The 19495-nt window shown below is 48.2% G+C and overlaps 2 protein-coding genes across 2 annotated transcripts in view; both read right to left on the reverse strand.

The window, feature by feature from the left end:
- Positions 1 to 1314: 1314 nt before the first annotated feature.
- Positions 1315 to 12172, reverse strand: ZNF3 (zinc finger protein 3). Its single transcript, XM_032872632.1, has 6 exons — positions 12060 to 12172; positions 10763 to 10883; positions 7520 to 7632; positions 6410 to 6501; positions 6018 to 6144; positions 1315 to 1702 (listed from the first exon to the last, which is right to left on the reverse strand). The coding sequence occupies exons 3-6, from the start codon at positions 7572 to 7574 to the stop codon at positions 1593 to 1595; spliced, it is 384 nt and encodes a 127-aa protein (XP_032728523.1). The 5' UTR covers positions 7575 to 7632; positions 10763 to 10883; positions 12060 to 12172; the 3' UTR covers positions 1315 to 1592.
- The window catches only part of LOC116876455 (zinc finger protein with KRAB and SCAN domains 1-like), a 61479-nt gene continuing 44285 nt past the window's right edge, over positions 2302 to 19495 (reverse strand). The window contains 3 exon segments of the mRNA XM_032872633.1: positions 2302 to 3339; positions 3342 to 4096; positions 18847 to 19456. Coding sequence (XP_032728524.1) covers positions 3152 to 3339; positions 3342 to 4096; positions 18847 to 19456 — 1553 coding nt within the window. The 3' untranslated portion in view covers positions 2302 to 3151.

Raw genomic sequence — 19495 nt, forward strand, 5'->3', positions numbered from 1 at the left:
TATACGACTCAGGAGTTCGAATTTTATTCTTTAAGGCAGAAGCCACTGAAGGAGTGACAAGATGGGTACAGTGCTCTGGGGAGAAGGAGAGAAAATAAAGAGAACAATCCATGAGGAAACTATTTATATAACCCTGGGGAGAAGAAATAAGGGCCTGTACTCTAGGCTTAGCAGCAATGGAAGCAAGAACACCAGAGGTTGTAGAATCGTAAGGGACAAGGCAAGGAGATCGCCTGGGTGAGGCTCTCTCTACACACGCCTCCCCACCTCACACGGGAGCTGTCCGGGCCAGGAGTGCAGCCTCCCGCCAACTAGAGCAACGCAGGGTCTTCCATTCTCTGAGCTCACGGTCATGTCTCATCTGGCAAGTTCAATGGTTTCCTTGTCTGTAAGATGGGGTACCTCACACAGGGTTGTGAGGATTACATGATTTAACATCGGAAAACCACTTGGAAGAGTGCCAGGCAGGGGACATGCCATGTGTCGGCTACTATTGCTACCACCACTTGGAAATCCCACCTCCCACAGGACCTCAACTCTGATGAAACCCTCCCCTGCGACAATAATCTCTTTCCACTCCAGGCCCACCGTGCCTGCCCAGGACTTGACGCCGGTCAGCTGCAGGATGACAGTAACCAAAGAAAATTCGGGCCGTCTGACCCGGAGTTTACAGCAATTCTGAGAGGGGGCAGTTTATGGGAAAGATGTACCTGGTTTGAAACACCTGAACCTGAAACTTTTGGAGGTCCAAGTACGAATGCCCAGCAGTCTGCCGGAGACCAAAGCCTGGAATCTGGGAGAGGTTAGGAGCACAGGGACAGATTTAAAACTTATTTGTACAAATAGGAGTTGAGACCACAGGAGTAAGTGGTTCCAAGAGTAACAGTAAAGGAAGAGACAAACGGGCATCATAACCCAGCATTAAGAAATACTCAGGGAATAAAAAAAAGAAAAAAAAATACTCAGGGACAGAGAAAAAGAATCATGATGGGAAACAGGAATAATCAGGAAAACCAGATGAATAAAATGCTATGGCAGCTTCAAAGAGATGTAAAAAATAAATACAATTTTCATACAATGGTTGAGATCATTCCCAGGTCTCAAGGAGAGCTCTGAAGGAGTCGGGAGTAGGGGCGGGGAGGGAACCAGCGTGCGGGCAGAGAAGTGGCTGGTCCCTCGTCTATGCTAACTATTCATGGCCTAGCAGTTTGACCTGTGCGGGGATCTTTCCCAGACCTCCACTATCTCAATCTCCACGGGAGTGGCCATGCTCAGCACCCACCTCCCCAAACGGTCCTGCCCGGAGCCTCTTCTCCTCTAAAACACACAATGTTTTACAAGACCTTGCTCATCTCCTTCCAGAAATATTCTCTGTTCCATTACTGGTTCTTCCTTTTCAGTGGACGTTTCTAGGCTCTAACCTCAGAAATTAGCTGACAGGTCTGATCTGGGGGTTCAGAAACCTGCATGACTCACAAGCAGCCCTAGTGATTGTAAATAGGGATAGTCCATGGCCAAATCTCAAAGAAGAGCCAAAAGAGTGAGGAGTTTCATCACAGCTTTAAGAAATCAAAAACATATTGGGAGGTCGATCACAATATATGCTCCAAGATCTTCAGACGGCAGTTCCAGACAGTTCCCCAACTTCTCCGTAACACTTTCCTCTCCGCCTTCTCCATAAATGACTTCCTCTCGCCCACAGCTGGAACAAGAAATCTACCTATGCCCCCTGCGACCCAAACCCCAAGTACACGCTGGTCAGGGCCCCCCCCAACCCAGTAACGCCTTTCTAGTTTGGGTTGCTGGTCCCAAGTATCGTACCACACAGAATGACAGGCCACACACGAAATCCGACGTGTGGGTACGAGGAGGGAGCAAATGTGTGCGTGACTGAGTCTGTGGCAGTATCTGGAGGAACAGGACAGGAGTCTTGACAGCCAGAGGTCATATGTGTGTGAAAGAAAAACAGTTGTAAAAAAAAAAAAATCTTAAGAGTAAATTTTAAAGATTCCAGTTATACTCACGATTTCCTATTTTAATTCAGATAAATTTGGCTCCTGCACAAAAACACACTCAATCTCTCCTTCTAAAAAACTATTCTGTTTAATAGTGCACTTCATTTATGCTACAGGATGAGCAGGATTGGGAAAACAGAACGAAAGATCATCCCTTCAGCTGGGCACACTCGGGAGCTCCAGCCTAACCCAGCAAGGAGCCTGGTGGCCAGGTCAGGCCAGAGACTCCCCTTCGCTGGGCTTTGCGCTTCCTTTGCTGCCGAAGTCAGAGATGGGGTGACAGGAGATGGGGTCACGGGAGGTCCGGCTGCTGGGGCCAGATGTCATAGGTCATAGGTGACAGAGGGCAGGGCAAGCTGGCTGAGTGGGCTCCTTAAAAGCATTCTAGTCTTAGCAACTGGGGGTTTGGATTACATCACTTTTCAGCATAGGAGCGGGGAGAGGAACAGGGAGAGAGGAGAACAGAAGCAGGCCAACACTTAATGCTTTCAATCCTCTCCCTGTGAGACTTTCTTCATCAGATGGATTTCCCAATCAGACCCATCACAGTAGAGAAGGACAAGGAGCTCTCCAACAAAATCGCCTCACTGCTCTTGGAAACGGGCCTGCTGCTCCAAGAGCTCCCCAAAATACAGTTATCACAGAAAACCTCACGGAACCCCCCCCCCAATAAAATAACAAATCCCTCAGCACCAAATTTCCATTAATTGCCGAAATCATGGAACAAAAATAGTAACAACAAATAGCAAAGGTTCCTTACCAGAACCTAAAGCTGGATTAGGGACAGTGGCTTTGAAATACAGCCTCTGTGTCCCCTTGTTAGCAAACAGCAGGACCCGGAACATTCTTTCCACTGCCTTCGGTGCCGACTACACAGACTCCAACCAGAGGAGTCCTTGGAATTTCTTCCTACTGTGCTTCCACTCCCCACCTTGGAAGGAAAGGCTCCTCTGGTGTGAGAGAAACGGGCTAGTGCAAACTCCCTTCCAAAATGGAAGGTGACCGGTCCCAGAGCTTCCCTGGCGTGCCCAGCACTCAACCTGCTGCTCGCCTCTGGGTGTCACTCCTCGGGGAAAGCGACCAGGTAGCTCGTCACGAGGGTGTGCCGGGATGATCTCCCCCATGTGCCCCGTTCTCTAAAGCGAAAGGTTTGAGCCGGAAGGGACACGTTCTAAGATGTTCATACTTAAGTAGTAAGGCAGGAGCTCGTCAGACTCAGAGGAAGTGAGGAAAACAGGCGTGCGGCTCTCTCTCAGGTAGACTCTTCGATATTGAGCTGGGCAGCGACTCTGAGAGAACTTTTGCTCATTCCCATTACATTCAAAGGCTTCTCTCCGGTGTGAATTCTCTGATGGCGGACCAGAGCTGAGCTGTATCGAAAGGCTTTCCCACACTCACTACATTCGTAGGGATTCTCCCCCGTGTGGATTCTTTGATGCTGAATAAGGCCTGAACTGTAGGTAAACTTTCCTCCGCATTCCATACATTCATAGGGCTTCTCTCCGGTGTGGATTCTCTGGTGCTGATAGAGGTGCGAGCTCTGGCTGAAGGCCTTCCCGCACTCGTTACATTCATAGGGCTTCTCTCCAGTGTGGATTCTCTGGTGATGGATGAGGGTAGAGCTCCTACTGAAGGCCTTCCCACATTCATTACAGGCGTACGGCTTCTCTCCAGTGTGGATTCTCTGGTGATGAGTGAGGGTAGAGCTCCAGCTAAAGGTCTTCCCACATTCGCTACACTCGTAGGGCTTCTCCCCGGTGTGGATCCTTCGATGGAGGATGAGGGCAGAGCTGCAGCTGAAGGTCTTCCCACAATCGTGACATTCGTACGGCTTCTCTCCGGTGTGGATTCTCTGATGCTGAATGAGGTGCGAGCTCTGGCTGAAGGCCTTCCCGCACTCACTACATTCGTAGGGCTTCTCTCCAGTGTGGATTCTCTGATGCTGAATGAGGTCTGAAGTTCGATTAAAGCTCTTGCTACATTCATCGCACTTATGGGGTCTGTCTCCCACAGGAAGTCTCTGATGTGAAATAAGGTTAGAACTCACAGCGAGGCTGTTCCCAAAATCATTGTATTTCTCACTTCTCTCTCCCACAGGAGTTAGCTTTTCCTCACCCGTCACTTGACCGAAATCTTCTATCTTCCTGGTCAGTCTTTCTCCAGAGGAGCTCCCCAGTTGCCTCTTAAGACCAACTTCTTGGTCATAGGCTTCTTCGAATTTAAGACCCTGAGAAATATCCTTTTGGAATCTTCCCAACAGCACCCTATGTGATCCTGTATCTTCGGAAATTTCTTGATCGTGCTCAGTTCTGGTCTCACCATCTGGCACAATACAAAATACAAACATCACTCGGTCCTTACGAAAGAAAGGATCGAGACCAGTGGGCAGGATAATGACGACAAGGGTGTTTTACAGGGCTAAAAGCACACGCCTCTCATCTGCGTGCAGACCTGCCCGGGCTGGGGCTAGCTGAGCACACAGAGAGATCAGCATCGAGGAAATCAGGAAGGAGAAAGGCAAGAAGCAAAATCAAAGTGGAAAGAGCTGGAAGCAGAGAGAAGGCTGGAGATGGGAGGAGAGGAAGACAGACCCGGTAGGGGCGGGAACCAGAAACAGAAGAGAACGGACATGCTATTTAACGAAGTGGCAAACTCCTCACGGAGGTCAGATGCTGGAAATGCAAGTGGGGAGATGGTGGCTTCCAGAAGATAGGGGAGAAGAAACATAAGCAAGCGAGCGCAGAAGAGTGATAGAAAATAGTCACGGAGCAGGAAGAAGCGACAAAGGGGAGGCCACAGAGACTGCCACAGCCCCAGGTGAAAAGAACCATATCCAACAGGCCACACACTCCAAACCCATGGAAACGGGCAAAAGACAGAGCTCAGTCTGCCTCTGGGCCCGAGGCCTCAAAGGCTGGGCTAAGATGTGAGGATCCATAAACTGTCTTCTTGTCTGACTTCCCTATTTTCACTGCTTTTTTCAAAGGGAGCTCTGAGCAGAGAGGATGATGAAAAGGGTCTAGACAGTTAGTATTTTCAGTCTGTCAATATTTGAAGAAGTAAAGACAGGGCAATGGGCGTCAGAGAACAGAAACAGCTGTTTCTCTCTCACCTAAACAGGCGTCCCTTGGGACCCTGCTGTTCTCAGCTCCCTTCAAACCCAGGACCCCCAGCTCTTCCTCTCAGGTCAGCCCAAAGATTGTGTCAAAATTCAGAAATGGAAATCCTCCCCATGGGACAAGTCCTGCTCATACCAAGTGGTTCCAGAGCTGGATTTTGCACCCTGGATTTCAGGGGCCAACACGGAAACGGGCAGGCAGTCTCCAGTGGGAGTGATGGAGACCCCCTGGACCGCCCAGACAATGTTCTCGCTGCGGTGTGTGACGGACAAGGAATTAACAGTCCACAGACTAAGGTTAAAGACGCCAGCTGCTCCCTGAAACAAGCGGAGAAACTTCTCCAGGAGCCGTAGCCGCACTGGTTCTGAACAAAGCAACAGATTCCTCGAGGTGGTACAACGGAGAAGGGAAGGAGGAGTTCCAGAATGCACACGTGGACACAGAGCAGCACCACACATGTTCAGGGATCCTGAGATGCTCATCTTTTGGAAAAGGCTCTGAATTATTATACATGAAGAAATTACATGGCAAAAAAGCAGCAGATTTGGAGCTGGAACACCAGGGCTCAAGTCCTGCTACTCGCTAGCACCACCCGTGCAGCACTGAGGACCTCTGACTTCTCTTTCCTCACCCCGAACACAAGCAGAATACTAGCGACCTCCATTACTGTGTTACTGGGAGGTTTCCACAAGACAATGTACAGGAAAGCTCTTTACAAACTGCCAATTACTCTACAAGCAGGAGTTACTATTAGTATTGTCGTCAGAATTTTCTGAGACTATGTCAATCCTCGGCTGATCATTTTGTGACCCAAGTGTCCCTAGCCCACAAGGAAACAAAGAAATGCCAAGGGAGTTTGACCGAGAAAGTGTTAACTCCTTACCCAGCGAGAACACATTCCCGTAATTCTCCAGCATCACATCCCTATAGAGGTCCCTCTGAGCAGGCTCCAAACGCTTCCACTCCTTCCGGATGAAGTACACAGCGACGTCCTCAAACGTCACCAACTCCTGAAACAACATGGTCTTGCATGCAATTTCAAGGTAAGGGACGGGACCAGCAGCACCAAAAATGACTGGGGATGAGGATGAATCATGAGTATCTAAGAGGGAGGGGAAAGCAGGTTACGGCGGAAGAAGAGGGGTCCATTATTCAGCAGAAAGGACCATGTTCCTGACGGAGGGAATCACGGTTTGGGGCACAGAGTGGATGCAACGGCACAAATGTTTCCACAAAGACGGAAGGAAAAGAAGGATAAAGGGAACCACAGCTTACCTGGGACTTGGCCTTTAGGAGTGCAGCTGCCAACATCTCATCCCCCAGGCTGTCCTTGTTGGAAAATGCAGGAACTTTCGAGGAAGGAAGAGCTGAAGGGCGAGAAAAGGGTCCACGAGTGAACCCATCTGCTCTGTGGCCTCCCAACCCACAGAGATGTCACAGGGTCCTAGGACAACCCAGGACCCACTCCCTTGGGAGGTGAGGTGTCCAAAGCTCTGTGGATCCTGCTCTCATCTAACCCAGGTCCCTTCCTTTCTGTCCGGTCACTGCACTCTCCCAGAAACCGGCCCAGTCCACCCGCTAGTGAGAAGCACCTTCTTGTCCTTTCTCCCAAGCTTGGCCAGCAACGCAGACAATCCTGCTCACGTCCCTTCCACCCCTCTCCGCATCTCTGAACTCGAACTTGTGCACAAAAGTCTCTTAGACCAGAGGAAACCAGCAGCCTCACCCAACCCCAACTGAACACCACAATGCCCATTCTTCTTTCTCTTTACCCCCAGGTCAAATCTAAACACTACAAATGTTTCCTGTTTCTGGGCTTGATCACATCCCTTCTTCTATAATTCTTAAATTAACATATTTGTCCCTGAGAGACTCTAAACCCCTAGAGACACAAGACTGTGTATAATCAACAGGACAAAGAGATCCTTAAATGCTTTCTCCTGATTAGTATACCCTTTCGATGGCAATTGGCTCCAAAGTCAATGGCACAGGCCACGACAGCAGAATACGAATGCTCATTTCATCCTCATGCCTGTGACCTACAAAGTGATTTCCCAAGAGCCTCTGGTAAGTGCCTGCTCCTAGAGAACACAAAGTAGGACTACGGGTCAGTTGCTGCCACGCGCCTGGAATTGTGACTGCGTCGCGGTTTTCTTAATCCTGCCTGAGGTCCCAAGAGCCCTTCACAAATGCCTCGGCTGTAAAGTCCACCAAGCCATACATCCGTTGTTGGCCTCAGTCAGCTTTCCCACTAGGCTGTAAGCTGGGAAGGACTGTGTCTTAGCCACACCTGGATTCCAGGGGTTAGCAAGGTTCCTGGTGAGCAAGATGGGCAGCGTGACTGCTGAATGGCTGAATACAAAAATAAATGAATCTGTTTCTTACCACTCTCAAGCAGGGCCTGCGGTTCCTGAGATACACAATCAGCCTGAGTTTCCATGAGTAGGGCTAGAAGTTCTGGGTCTCTGGTCTATTGTCTGCAGACTCAGCAGGAAGCACTGCAGAAGCAGTATACACAGAAGCAGAGTCCAAGGTTCAATGATTAAAAAAATAAAATTTAAAAAACAAAAAAAAACCCACCTCCCCAGAGCTAGCACTTCAGTTAGTACCCAAGATTAGCAAGAGGAATCGCAGCAACCAGGACAGTCCTCCAGACCCTGGTGAGGGCTGCCCTTGCTCCCCTTGGTGAGATTCCATGAGCACCACAGAAAGGGCCCCTGTTCCTGAACAATATTCCACCTTTGGCTCCCACAACATACCCAGTGATATTTATAACAACAAGAAAACATGGAACACTGGTGACAATGACACTAACAGAATGAAATACTAAGCAACAACTGAAATTTGGGAAAAAAACAAAACAAAACAGGATAAAGTGTAAAAGTGTGTACACATAGATTTTGCAAAATGTGTATGTACTGTATAAACTTTTTTTCTTTAAGATTTTATTTACTTATTTATTTATTTATTTGAGAGAGAGAGAGAGAGAGAGAAAGAGAGGAGTGGTCAGCGGGAGAAGCACACTCCCTCCTGAGCAAGGGAGCCTGACGTGGGACTGGATCTCGGGACTCCAGGATCATGACCTGAGCCAAAGGCAGTCGCCCAACCAACTGAGCCACCCAGGAGCCCTGTACTGTATAACTGTTAAGAATGTTTGTGGTAGAGGCACCTGGGTGGCTCAGTGGGTTAAGGCCTCTGCCTTCGGCCCAGGTCATGATCCCAGGGTGCTGGGATCAGGCCCCGCAACGGGCTCTCTGCTCGTCGGGGAGCCTGCTTCTCCTTCTCTCTCTGCCTACTTGTGATCTCTCTGTGTCAAATAAATAAGTAGTATCTTTAAAAAAAATATATTTATTTTTAAGTAAATATGGGGCTTGAACTCAGGATCCTGAGATCAGACCTGAGATCACGAGTCAGAGGCTTAACCGACTGAGACACCCAGGTGCTTCTGTTTACAGATTAAAAAAAAAAAAAAAACACCTCATAAACAGTAGAGCCAACAGAAAAGAAAAAATTTACTTTATTAGGTTATTAGCTATTGTATTACACTGATGGTGTACTACACTTTGAGGAAAAGGGGTCACAAAACAGCACCCAAATAAAAAAAAGAGATCAGTGAAACTTTCCATGAGCTCTCCGTCTCTCATTTAAAAAACTCTGGGGAGGGCGCCTGGATGGCTCAGTGGACTGGACCTCTGCCTTAGGCTCAGGTCATGATACCAGGGTCCTGGGATCCAGCCCTGCATTGGGCTCCCTGCTCAGTAGGAGCCTGCTTCACACCTCCCCGCCCCTCCGCCCCCACCATTCTTTGCCTGCCTCTCTGCCTACTTGTGATCTCTGTCAAATAAATAAATAAAATCTTTAAATAAATAACCCTGGAGATATAAGAGCTGACACCCAGTACTAAGGCAAATAGCTCCATTCTATTAATTATATTAGAGAAATGCTTTCTGCCCTTTCTAAGACAGCTGTCTGCTTCCAGTCTTAGTCAAAGGCAGGATGTTACTGGGGGATGGGGCCCCTCTGTGGGCCTCACTGCAGTGCCACCGCAGGGAGCCGGGAGCAGCGGGCCTTCTATCTCCCTTTTCTCTAATACATTTCCTTGGATCGGAATATAAGTCCCTGACACAGGGACCAACACTTTAAAAAAACAAACACACATAAGATTACTTATTGGGGTGCCTGGTTGGCTCAGTGGTTAAAGCCTCTGCCTTCGTCTCAGGTCATGATCCCAGGGTCCTGGGATTGAGCCCCACATTGCGCTCTCTGCTCAGCGGGGAGCCTGCTTCCGCCTCTCTCTGCCTGCCTCTCTGCCTACTTGTGATTTCTTTCTCTGTCAAATAAATAAAATCTTAAAAAAAATTACTTATTACTCCATTTCTATCCCTGCTGATGTCCCCATTCCCCAGATGCTATGACAATCAAGAGAGGTCTGTTCTCTGTGGCTCTACTGAATAAAACAGAATGTGTGAGTATCTAAACAAAGATTTGGATCTCAGGTAGGAGATTCTAATCCACACTTAAATGCCGTGACAAGAATCAACAGGCCAAGAACAGACAAAGCAGCCACCAGAGCTTTCTTTTTTTTTTTTTTTAATGTTTAGAACTCAAAAGATCTTTAATTTTTTATATGATTTGATACATGGGGCAATATCAATTTTTTTTTATAATTTTATTTTTTATAAACATATATATATATATATTTTTTTTTCCCCCAGGGGTACAGGTCTGTGAATCTCCACGTTTACAAACTTCACAGCACTCACCATAGCACATACCCTACCCAATGTCCATAACCCCCCCCCAACCCCCCTCTGCCCAGCAACCCTCAGTTTGTTTTGTGAGATTAAGAGTCACTTATGGTTTGTCTCCACCAGAGCTTTCTTACACTTGGGCAAAAGAAAAGAAAATAAAGCCCTGGATTTTGTCTACCTCCCTCTTTATTTATTTGCTCATGTAACAAACCACTGTTGAGTGTCACTACATCGCAAGGCACTATTGAAAGGAACGTGAACCATATCTGCTTTATCATTACAGACAGTTGCATTCACATACAAGCATAAAAAGGGGAGGGGCCCTGAGAGTCAAGAGTTCACAGACCTCTAGTGTTTGGGCAACAAGGGGGTACAGAATGCCCACCGATGCCTTTACACAGAGAAAGGCACTGAATGAGGCGTGAGCCAGGCCCAGGGGCAATCAAGGTGCCACGAGCGCCCTCCTCCCGGGGTCCCTTCCACTCTGCCTCAGAGCCAGCCATCTTTTGTTCCTATCAACCAACTTTACGATTTCCAGGACTGTTTATAAGCAGACCCCTCCAACAAATCAGCTCTTAATCCAAACTCTCTTTAGAAAGGAAACTCAGAGGCTCTGAGTCCAGAGGGAAAAGGCAAGCCTCCCTCCTCACAGCTGGGTTACCCAAAGCTGGAACTCAAAGGCATATTGTTAAGAACAAGTCCCCAGTGTCTGCATCAGCACACAATGTTTCTCACAGAAAAATCTCCATTGTGCCCCCACAGCTTCAGGTCCAGGCAGTGCCCTACCCTGCCCCGCTGCCAACGCCTCTCCCTAAAGCTGCTCCTGGGGACTCACAAAGATGACCTGGCAGTAAGAACAAGTCATGAAAAGCTTTACCTGCTGGAATCTTTCCTTCCTTCTTTGGAGTTAGGTCCTAGAAGACCAGAGTAGCAATTATCGGGGATTTGGAAGCCTCTGTGCAAGTTCCTGGGAATTCTAAGTTAAGTTAATGCCAGTGCTGTGTGATTAAGGGGGGGGGAAAGGAATTAAAAATATTCATGTAAACTTCATTTCTACTCAAATACAAGAAAAAGAAGAGAACATCCATGAATCAACAAAATTAAGACACAACTGGTTGTCTGGGTTGCACCCCTGGAGAGCTCAAAGGCCACTGAAGGTTCTCCAGGTTAATCTCAACCAAGTGAAAGAAATGCCTTCTCACGTTCTCAATGTTCTGACACCTAACTTGCGAGAAACTCTCAACTTCAGGACAGAGTCTGGTCTGTTGATGTAAAGCTTCACCACCAGAAAGGTTTTGGGTTGGTAAAGTGAAAATCTATCCCCTCCACCTTGCAGAGGCCCCGCACCCTGCCGTCAGAAGCTTCAAGAGTGGAATTTTCTCCTCCCACACAACCGTTCCTCAAACGCCTGTAAACCACATGATGCCCACTGTCCATACGATTCTCTTCTTGGGGATAAGTACCTTTAGCTCCTCTCATTATTCCATATATTTCGGGTTCATCACCCTGCCTAGCCTCGCCTGGGGCTTACGAATGCCATTCAGAGCGGAAACATCCATCTGCGTTCAATCCCACGTCAGGGATCTAACACAATTGAAAGCGGGAGCCAGACACGGCTATATCATTCCCCGTAAGGAACTCGATTTACTGAGCGCCAGCGGGATTATTCCCGGGATCTAAGTTTGCACAGCCACCTCCCCCCCTCCACCCCCGCATTCCAGACCTAGTTCTAACTGCGAACACTTCGTGGAACTCCTCCTACTCAGATCTCAGAGCCGGCGAAGTAGAGACTTCTCCTGCCACTGGCCCGAATAACTGTGTTAACACCAAAGAAAAGCGTCTGGGAGAATTACCAAGTTAGGGGAGCTGTCATCAGCTGTTCTAAAGAGAGGGGCCCGTTTGCAGCCATACTGGAACTTTTATGGGCTCGAGCTGGGCTGTCACAAGCCCAGAACCGGAGCCCCTTTCCTCCCCTCCTGGCAGGGTCCCGTTTGGCGGAGGGAGGTCCCCGGTGAAGCGGAGTCGGGGACCGGCTGCGGGGGAGGGAGCGGCGCCTCCCGGCACCCTGCTAAGGGCGGGCTTGGGGACCCCGCGGGCGCGGCGCGGACACCACCCCTTTCCCTGGCGGCCACAGCCTCCGTCTCACCGCGAGCCCCGGGGGCCGCCGGACTCACCCTGGGGGCAGGGACGGGAGATTTGGGGGGCCGGACACAGACCAGGCCCCGTTGGACCCTGTCACAGACCCACACACCGGGACAGAACAAAGAACGGAAGTTCTCTCTATTTCGCTTCCGGGTCGGACCTTTTCACTACCCATCCCATCCCCGCAGCCCCCACGCCCACTTGTTCTCTCTAGGAACTCTGGAGGAGTTCGCCTCTCGGTGATTCGCTAACTCCCGGCCTAGGCCGCGCGGCTCCCGCGCTGACGCCAACGCCCGCCCTGGAGCTCCCGCCCGCCGCCGCGCCCCCTGATGGCCGGGCGGGGCGAAGCGCCGCGCCCCTCGGCCTCAGGGCGCAAGTTCGGGCGCCGCAGACCCGAGGCGGCAGGGGCGGCGTGGGTATCCCGCGTGTCTGCGAGGGCGGAGGAGAACCCACCTTGCCAGAGCGTCTGGGGTGCCGAGCCGACCCGCAGCAAACAGGAAGACTTCCGAAGTTTTCATTACTGGAAAAAAATTCACCTTTATTTGAAATGTCCAAATAAACCGAGTTTTGTGTTTGTTTCATGTAAAAATGTCCCCTTTAAAATCCGAAGAGAATGTTCCAGCCCATCAGAGAGTTCCCGTGAGGGCAAAACCTGTACAAGCGATGAGAGAGAAAACTCGGGGAAACTGGCAAGAGGTCCCCCCCAGGAGCTAAATGTGTGAAATGCTTGGGGGCGGGAGGGGAAGGCTTCGTGGTTCGTGGTTTGCTCACTTTTTTTTTTTTTTTTAAGATTTTAAAAGAAATTTATTTTATTTGACAGAGATTACAGGTAGGCAGAGACGCAGGCAGACAGAGGGGGAAGCAGGCTCCCTGCCAAGCAGAGAGCCCGATGCTGCTCGATCCCAGAGTCCTGGGATCATGACTTGAGCCAAAGGCAGAGGCTTTAACCCACTAAACCACCCAGGTTTGCTCACTTTTATGCCCTCACAGGAGTAATCCCGTAAATGTCCGAATCAAATCCTTCCAGGTCACGTACAGAATGAAATCTTGTGATATTCTGACTAACGAGGGCGCTCCTGGCGCCCCTTCTGGCCCTGCCTCCCATTTATTCCCAGTTTGCACTGTATCCCGTATTTATGGCGCCCACAGTCCCCTGTGCGAATGCAGCAGCCCTCACTCTCCCGGGAGGGCAGTCTAAGCACAGTAATTTAAGTGATCAATTCTGGCAAAATATGGAAACTGCTAGGAAAGGAGACTTTCCAGAGGTACTGCAGGCCGGGGGTGGGAAGGGGACTTACAGGCAGAAGGTATAGCCAGGACAAAGGCCTGGAGGCAGTACAGAGCAATGCACAATCACTAGTAACACTTGAGGGGTGGCCTGAGATGGGTGGGGGCCTGCAGTCCTCCCAAGCCATAGTGAGAATTTGAGCAAATGCTTGGCATAGTCAAGCCACTCAGTAAACTCCATACCCAACTCCACCCCACCAAAACACCACACACTCACACACACACACACACACACTCTCTCTCTCTCTCTCTCTCTCTCTCTCCCCCTCCCCCCCACCCCACCCTGGTTTTTGTATTTGTTTTTAAACTCTCCTCAATTCCTTTTTCTTCCACTTCTACCTCCAGGACAAGAACAGAGATGAGGAAGGAGGCAGTGGAGTGGCAAGGAGAACAGGGTGGAAATGGTCTCCTCAAAGTGGGATTGTTTGTTCTGTAAAAGGTCCCCTAATGACAATCCAAAAGGAACAGCTCTGACTCCTAGCTCGTTCCGTGCTATCAACTCTCTCACTCTGGGGCTGAGAAGTCAATTTGTAGCTCATGGTTGCTGTTTGCTCCAGAGCCCAGCCAGCCGGGTAATTCCCAGCAAGTTCTCGAAGGCCATGCTCTGAATGGCCTTATTCTTCAGAGTGTCGTAAGTCACCTAGGGGAGGCTCAAGGCAATCCACCAAGGTGGGAAAGGGAGTGTTTGAACTTCTGTAAAGCTTTTATCTTTTTTTTTTTTTTTTTTTTTTTTAAAGATTTTATTTATTTATTTGACAGAGAGAGATCACAAGTAGACAGAGAGGCAGGCAGAGAGAGAGAGAGAGGGAAGCAGGCCCCCGGCTGAGCAGAGAGCCCGATGCGGGACTCGATCCCAGGACCCTGAGATCATGACCTGAGCCGAAGGCAGCGGCTTAACCCACTGAGCCACCCAGGCGCCCCTGTAAAGCTTTTATCTTAAAAAAAAAAAAAAAAAAAAAAAAAAAAAGGAAAAAGGAAAAAGGAAAAAAATAAGAGTAAAAAAGTAAGCCTACGAAAAGTCAATAGAAGGGAGGCCACTGGTGTCCTCACTGGGGTCTTGTGTCAGAATATAGCCGTCTTCAACAAGGATATGACCAAATTGGCAGGTAGGGTTGGGGGATCGAGAACACAAATATTCTCAGAGTGTCTGTGTAGACAGCTAGTTTTGAGAGAATCAATTGCCAGAGCCTTATATTTTCTATCTGTACACCTTTAAAATTGCTCCCTTGGCCAGAGTGCCCTCCTTCACAGCCATCTTCCCTCCTGATGAAGATAGTCCAGTTTCCCACCCCCAGATCTGGCTTCTTAGACTACATATATGACAGTCAACCTCAGCGCAGAGAGAGAGCACAAGCAGGGGGAGCAGCAGGCAGAGTTAGAGGGGGACTCCCAGTTGAGCAAGGAGCCCGAGGGAGGACTCGATCCCAGGACCCTGCGGTCATGACCAGAACCAAAGCCAAATGCTTAGCTGACTGAGCCACCAATGTGTCCCAATATGAGCTCATTTCAGATTGATCCCAGTGTCATTTCAATATAATAATAATTTTGAAATAAATAATAAAAAATAAATAATAAATAAATAAATTAATTAATTAATTAATTTGAAAGCCTTTTGGCACAACAAAATCCCCAGGTTAACTTTTTTTTCCCCCCTAAATATAAAATTAGCTATTTCTCTGAGGAACACTGGTGCCACATAGTAGGGGTGGGGGGGGGAATATATACATATTGGGGTTCATGTTAATTCTGGGCAACTGCTCTTGGACAGAAATAAAACTGCTCTTTTACAGTATCTTACTGTAAAGAAATGAGTTAATATTGATACTGCCAATCCATTTTTAAATTCTTTTTTACAACTATACTCCTTTATCTTCTATGGGTAAACCTTCATTTAAAAAAATAGCTTAAAAACTTTTAAAAGATTTTATTTATTTATTTGAGAGAGAAAGAGTAAGAGAAGGAGCAGGGAGAGAGGGTAAGCAGGTTCCCTGCTTTACAGGGAGCCCGACATGGGGCTTGATCCTGGGACACCAGGATCATCACCTGAGCTAAAATCAAACACTTAATCGAGTCAGGTGTTCCCCCCAAAAAAACTTCTTAAAAGTAAATCTCTACCCCCAACATGGGGCTCAGAATCAAGACCCTGAGATCGAGTCACATGCTCTACTGACTAAGCCAGCCAGGTGCCCCCTTCATTTCAAACTAAATAAATATAATGGTTTATTTTTTCTGACATTTCAAATAAATAGTTCTCAAAATAACAATACAGTATTCATACAAATGATACGATTACTGAATAAAGTGTAAAACCTTTTAGTCTTTTTTTCCCTTTACTGTCTTTAATGCTGCCCCTTTTTAAAAATTTTATTTCCAGGGGCGCCTGGGTGGCTCAGTGGGTTGAGCATCCAAACCCCTGATTTGCTCTCAAGTCGTGGGACTGAGCCCTGCGTTGAGTTTCGTGCTGAGGGTAGAGCCTGCTTGTCTTTCTCCCTCTGTTCTCCCTGCTACCCTAGCTCTCCTTCTCTTAAATAAATAAAATCTTTCAAAAAAATATTTATTTGACAGAGAGAGATCACAAGTAGTCAGAGAGGCAGGCAGGTAGAGAGAGAGGGGGAAGCAGGCTCCCCACTGAGCTGAGAGCCCAATTTGGGGCTCGATCCCAGGACCCTGAGATCATGATCTGAGCCGAAGGCAGAGGCTTAACCCACTGAGCCACCCAGGTGCCCCGAGATGTTTTCTTTTTTTAAAGATTTCATTTATTTGAGAGAGTGAGAGAATACGAGCGGGGTGGGAGGGGGGTGAAGAGAAGAGGGAGAGGGAGAAGCAGACTCCATGCTAAGCAGGGAACCCAATGTGGGGGTTCGATCCCAGGACCCTGGGATCATGACTTGACCTGAAGGCAGACACCCAACCGACTGAACCACCCAGGTACCCCTAAAATGAGATCTTTTCTATTAGCTTGGAATAAATTTAAAGCTACGTGTCTTTAATAAGTTATATATTTTTAAGGTGTGTAACATGGTACATTTTGTTGTGTATTTTACAATTTAAAAGGTTGGAAAAGGTGAAATGTGAACATATATTAGCTCTGATATTACTACAAATGTAGTAATAAGAGTGAAAATTGATTTATTCATCTAGAATCATATTTTTGAATCGTATACTTGGACTATATGTAAGTCATGGTAGACAGACTGGACGGGGTGAAATTAAGCCATTACATAGAAATGTGCAAACAGCTATGTGTTATTTCCCATCTCAAGCTGGATCGGACACTTCTGTCTCCTAGCAGCAGGCAATCTCCACCAGAGAGAATTCTGGAGGTGGTCTGCAAGGAAAGGGCTACTGCCCTGATTTCCAGGCTAGCACTAAGGGGCTATTCTAGAATTTATAGTCACAGTGTATTTCCTGGGATGCACAAAGCTGCCACCTCATCCACAAATATACATTTTACGGGTGTAAGTGAGTCCCCTCAGTTCATCAGATTTTACCACATTTGGGGAGACAAACGGTTGGAAGCACTCCTGCCCCCAGGTGCCAGGGGCGGGACTGCAAGATACGCGATGCCCAGTGAAAAATTTGAATTTCAGATAAACACTGCATCATTTTTTTAGTGTAAGTATGACCCCAATATTATGTAAAATCCAAATGTAAGTCTTGTGCATTTGCCTGCGTGTGTGTAAAAATGCATATTTGGGGGATATGGGGGAGCGTGGCTCACAGTACCTTCAGACCGACAGCCTCAAAGCCCCTGGGGACAGTTTCTTCCCATCTACCAGGGGTTCTCAGCCACTCTCCCGGAGCCAAGGAGGCGCTGCCTCCTAACCACAGCTGGGCACTGGGATGGGATCAGAGCTCAGGTATACCAGTTGCTCCCATTTGTTGTGTTGTTCTATAAAGGTCCCCAGATTCAAGTACTAGTTGCCTACAGAAGCCACCAGCTCAACAGTGCACCCACTCTTGGTTTCGTCCTCCCCTCCTTTCCTGCTCCTTCACACCTGGCTTCCTGGAATCATCTCCCTAAGTAAACGATCTGCCCTTAAGCCCTTGTCACGGGCTGTTTTAGGGGAAATCCAACCTGTTAACAGTCGGTATTGGAAGTGGCCCTAGAAACGGCGCCCTCAGGATGGGATTCCGGCAACAGGTCACTCACTGGTCAGATAGTTAGTAAGAGGAGCCTGTAACGAGCACAGTAGTGATGGCTCCTGGCACGCTCTACCATGGGCATTGGGAAGGTTCCCACCAGCTACGGCAGGGGATGAGATTCAGGTAGAAGAGGAAGCATTAGCTTCTGTAGTAGTCCTAGAACTTGAAACATTACTGGCATAGTGGCAATTACGAGGACTCGTTTCTCTCTCAAGCTTTGAAGAAAGAAAATTATAGGCTTAGTTCGGCCAACTATCATTTCAGGGCATGTTGTGAAAGCCCTAGTCACCCACAGGAGGGATTACAGAGATCCCCATCTTCTGTAGCAAGAGCAGACGGGCCTGAACACCAGCTCACGGCCGACTGCGAGGGTGGCAAAACTGCAGAGACAGCTAAATGCCAAGTCTTGTCAGGTCATTTATCCCCAAACTCTGGGCCCCGACTGGGAGAGACTGGGATCCTGATGCATGGGACATCTGGGGAGGTGTGCTCGAGTACCTCAAGCCCCAAATTCTCCAGAACCCTCTGGCCCAACAAATGCATCTCCCCCCCCCCCTTGCTGTAGGAGATTAGACTCTTCTTGGAGACCACGCAAAGATCTCACCTGACTCCAGGCAGGGGACAGACAGGATGGACTTAAAGGAATCATGCTGGATCTTACTGAGGTGTGGGGTTTAGAAGGAAACTTCATAGTCGATTTTCAGACTGTGGCAGAGGCATATACAATCAAAACGCACACGAGGCTGACAAATGTCCTCCCTGATGAAAACAATGTGTTCAGCATACAGAAAAAAATAAAATAAAATAAAGCACAACGTAGACCAAGATGCAGCTGCTCTACCCCAATTTCATGATCCGTACCTTCATGAGCACGAAAAGTTCTAATTACTCCAAATCCAAATTTCCCGAAGCTAAAACCAGTAGGAATAGTTTCCTCTTGAGAACAGTGTTCAGTAACCAACACACCATATAACAGTCTGGAGGCACGTTTACAAGATGTTATAAGTTTATTCCGAATCAGATTAAATTGCGTTCCATGTGGCTCAATTCTTTACAAATCCTATTTCTTGAATATATGTTAAAACGATTAAACGGTTTCAGTGTTTCTTCCTTAATTATACGGGATATACTCAGTTTTAACTATATAAGAAGCAGTGCCGGCCTGGCTGATGGGACCCAAAGCGTGTGAGAAGACCGCACTCCGCTGCCCACCAGCACCTCCTTCCCACGGTGCCACCACTGAGCACCCTCTCCTCTGGCACCCCTTGATGTCGAGTGAAACAAAATCTACGACTAGAGTTTATATCACAATTACTGGGCTTCTCCCTAGCATCCAAGGGCTAAAGTTTAATAAAAACAAATGCCACCGAGAGAGCATTACTTGACAGTTAAAGCCCTTCTCCCTCTCCGGTGTGGACTCGCTGATGTTTGGAAAGATTGGACTTACTACAGAAGGTTTTTCCACAGTGATTACACCAGTAGGGCTTCTCCCCGGTATGGATTCTATGGTGTTTATTAAAATTTGAGCTGTGGTTGAAGGCTTTCCCACACTCCTTACATTTGTACGGCTTCTCTCCGGTGTGGAGCCTCTGGTGAGAACTGAGACCTGCGTGCTGACTAAAGCTCTTTCCACACTCGTTACACTGGTAAGGTTTCTCCCCAGTGTGGATCCGATAGTGTCGGATGAGGCTGCCTTTCCCACTGAAAGCTTTTCCGCAATCTTTACACTGATAAGGCGCCTCTTCCGTGTGCATTCGCTGATGTTTAAGGAGGTCTGAGCTCTGACCAAAGGCTTTCCCACACTTACAGTCATAGGGCCGGTCCACCAAGTGTGTTCTGTAATGGAGGGTGAGGTTTGAGCTGTGGCTGAAAGCTTTCCCACATTTGGTGCACACATATGGCTTTTCCCCAGTGTGCGTTCTCCGGTGCTTGGTAAGATTTGAGCTATTACTAAAGGCTTTTCCGCACTCGGCACAGATGTAACGCCTCTCTCCTGGGGCAGGTTTAGTGGGAATCAATTCTCTGCCTTTCTTGG

This window comes from Lontra canadensis, unplaced genomic scaffold (assembly GCF_010015895.1).
Source record: "Lontra canadensis isolate GAN:19392208 unplaced genomic scaffold, GSC_riverotter_1.0 scaffold45, whole genome shotgun sequence".
Classification (NCBI taxonomy): domain Eukaryota; kingdom Metazoa; phylum Chordata; class Mammalia; order Carnivora; family Mustelidae; genus Lontra; species Lontra canadensis.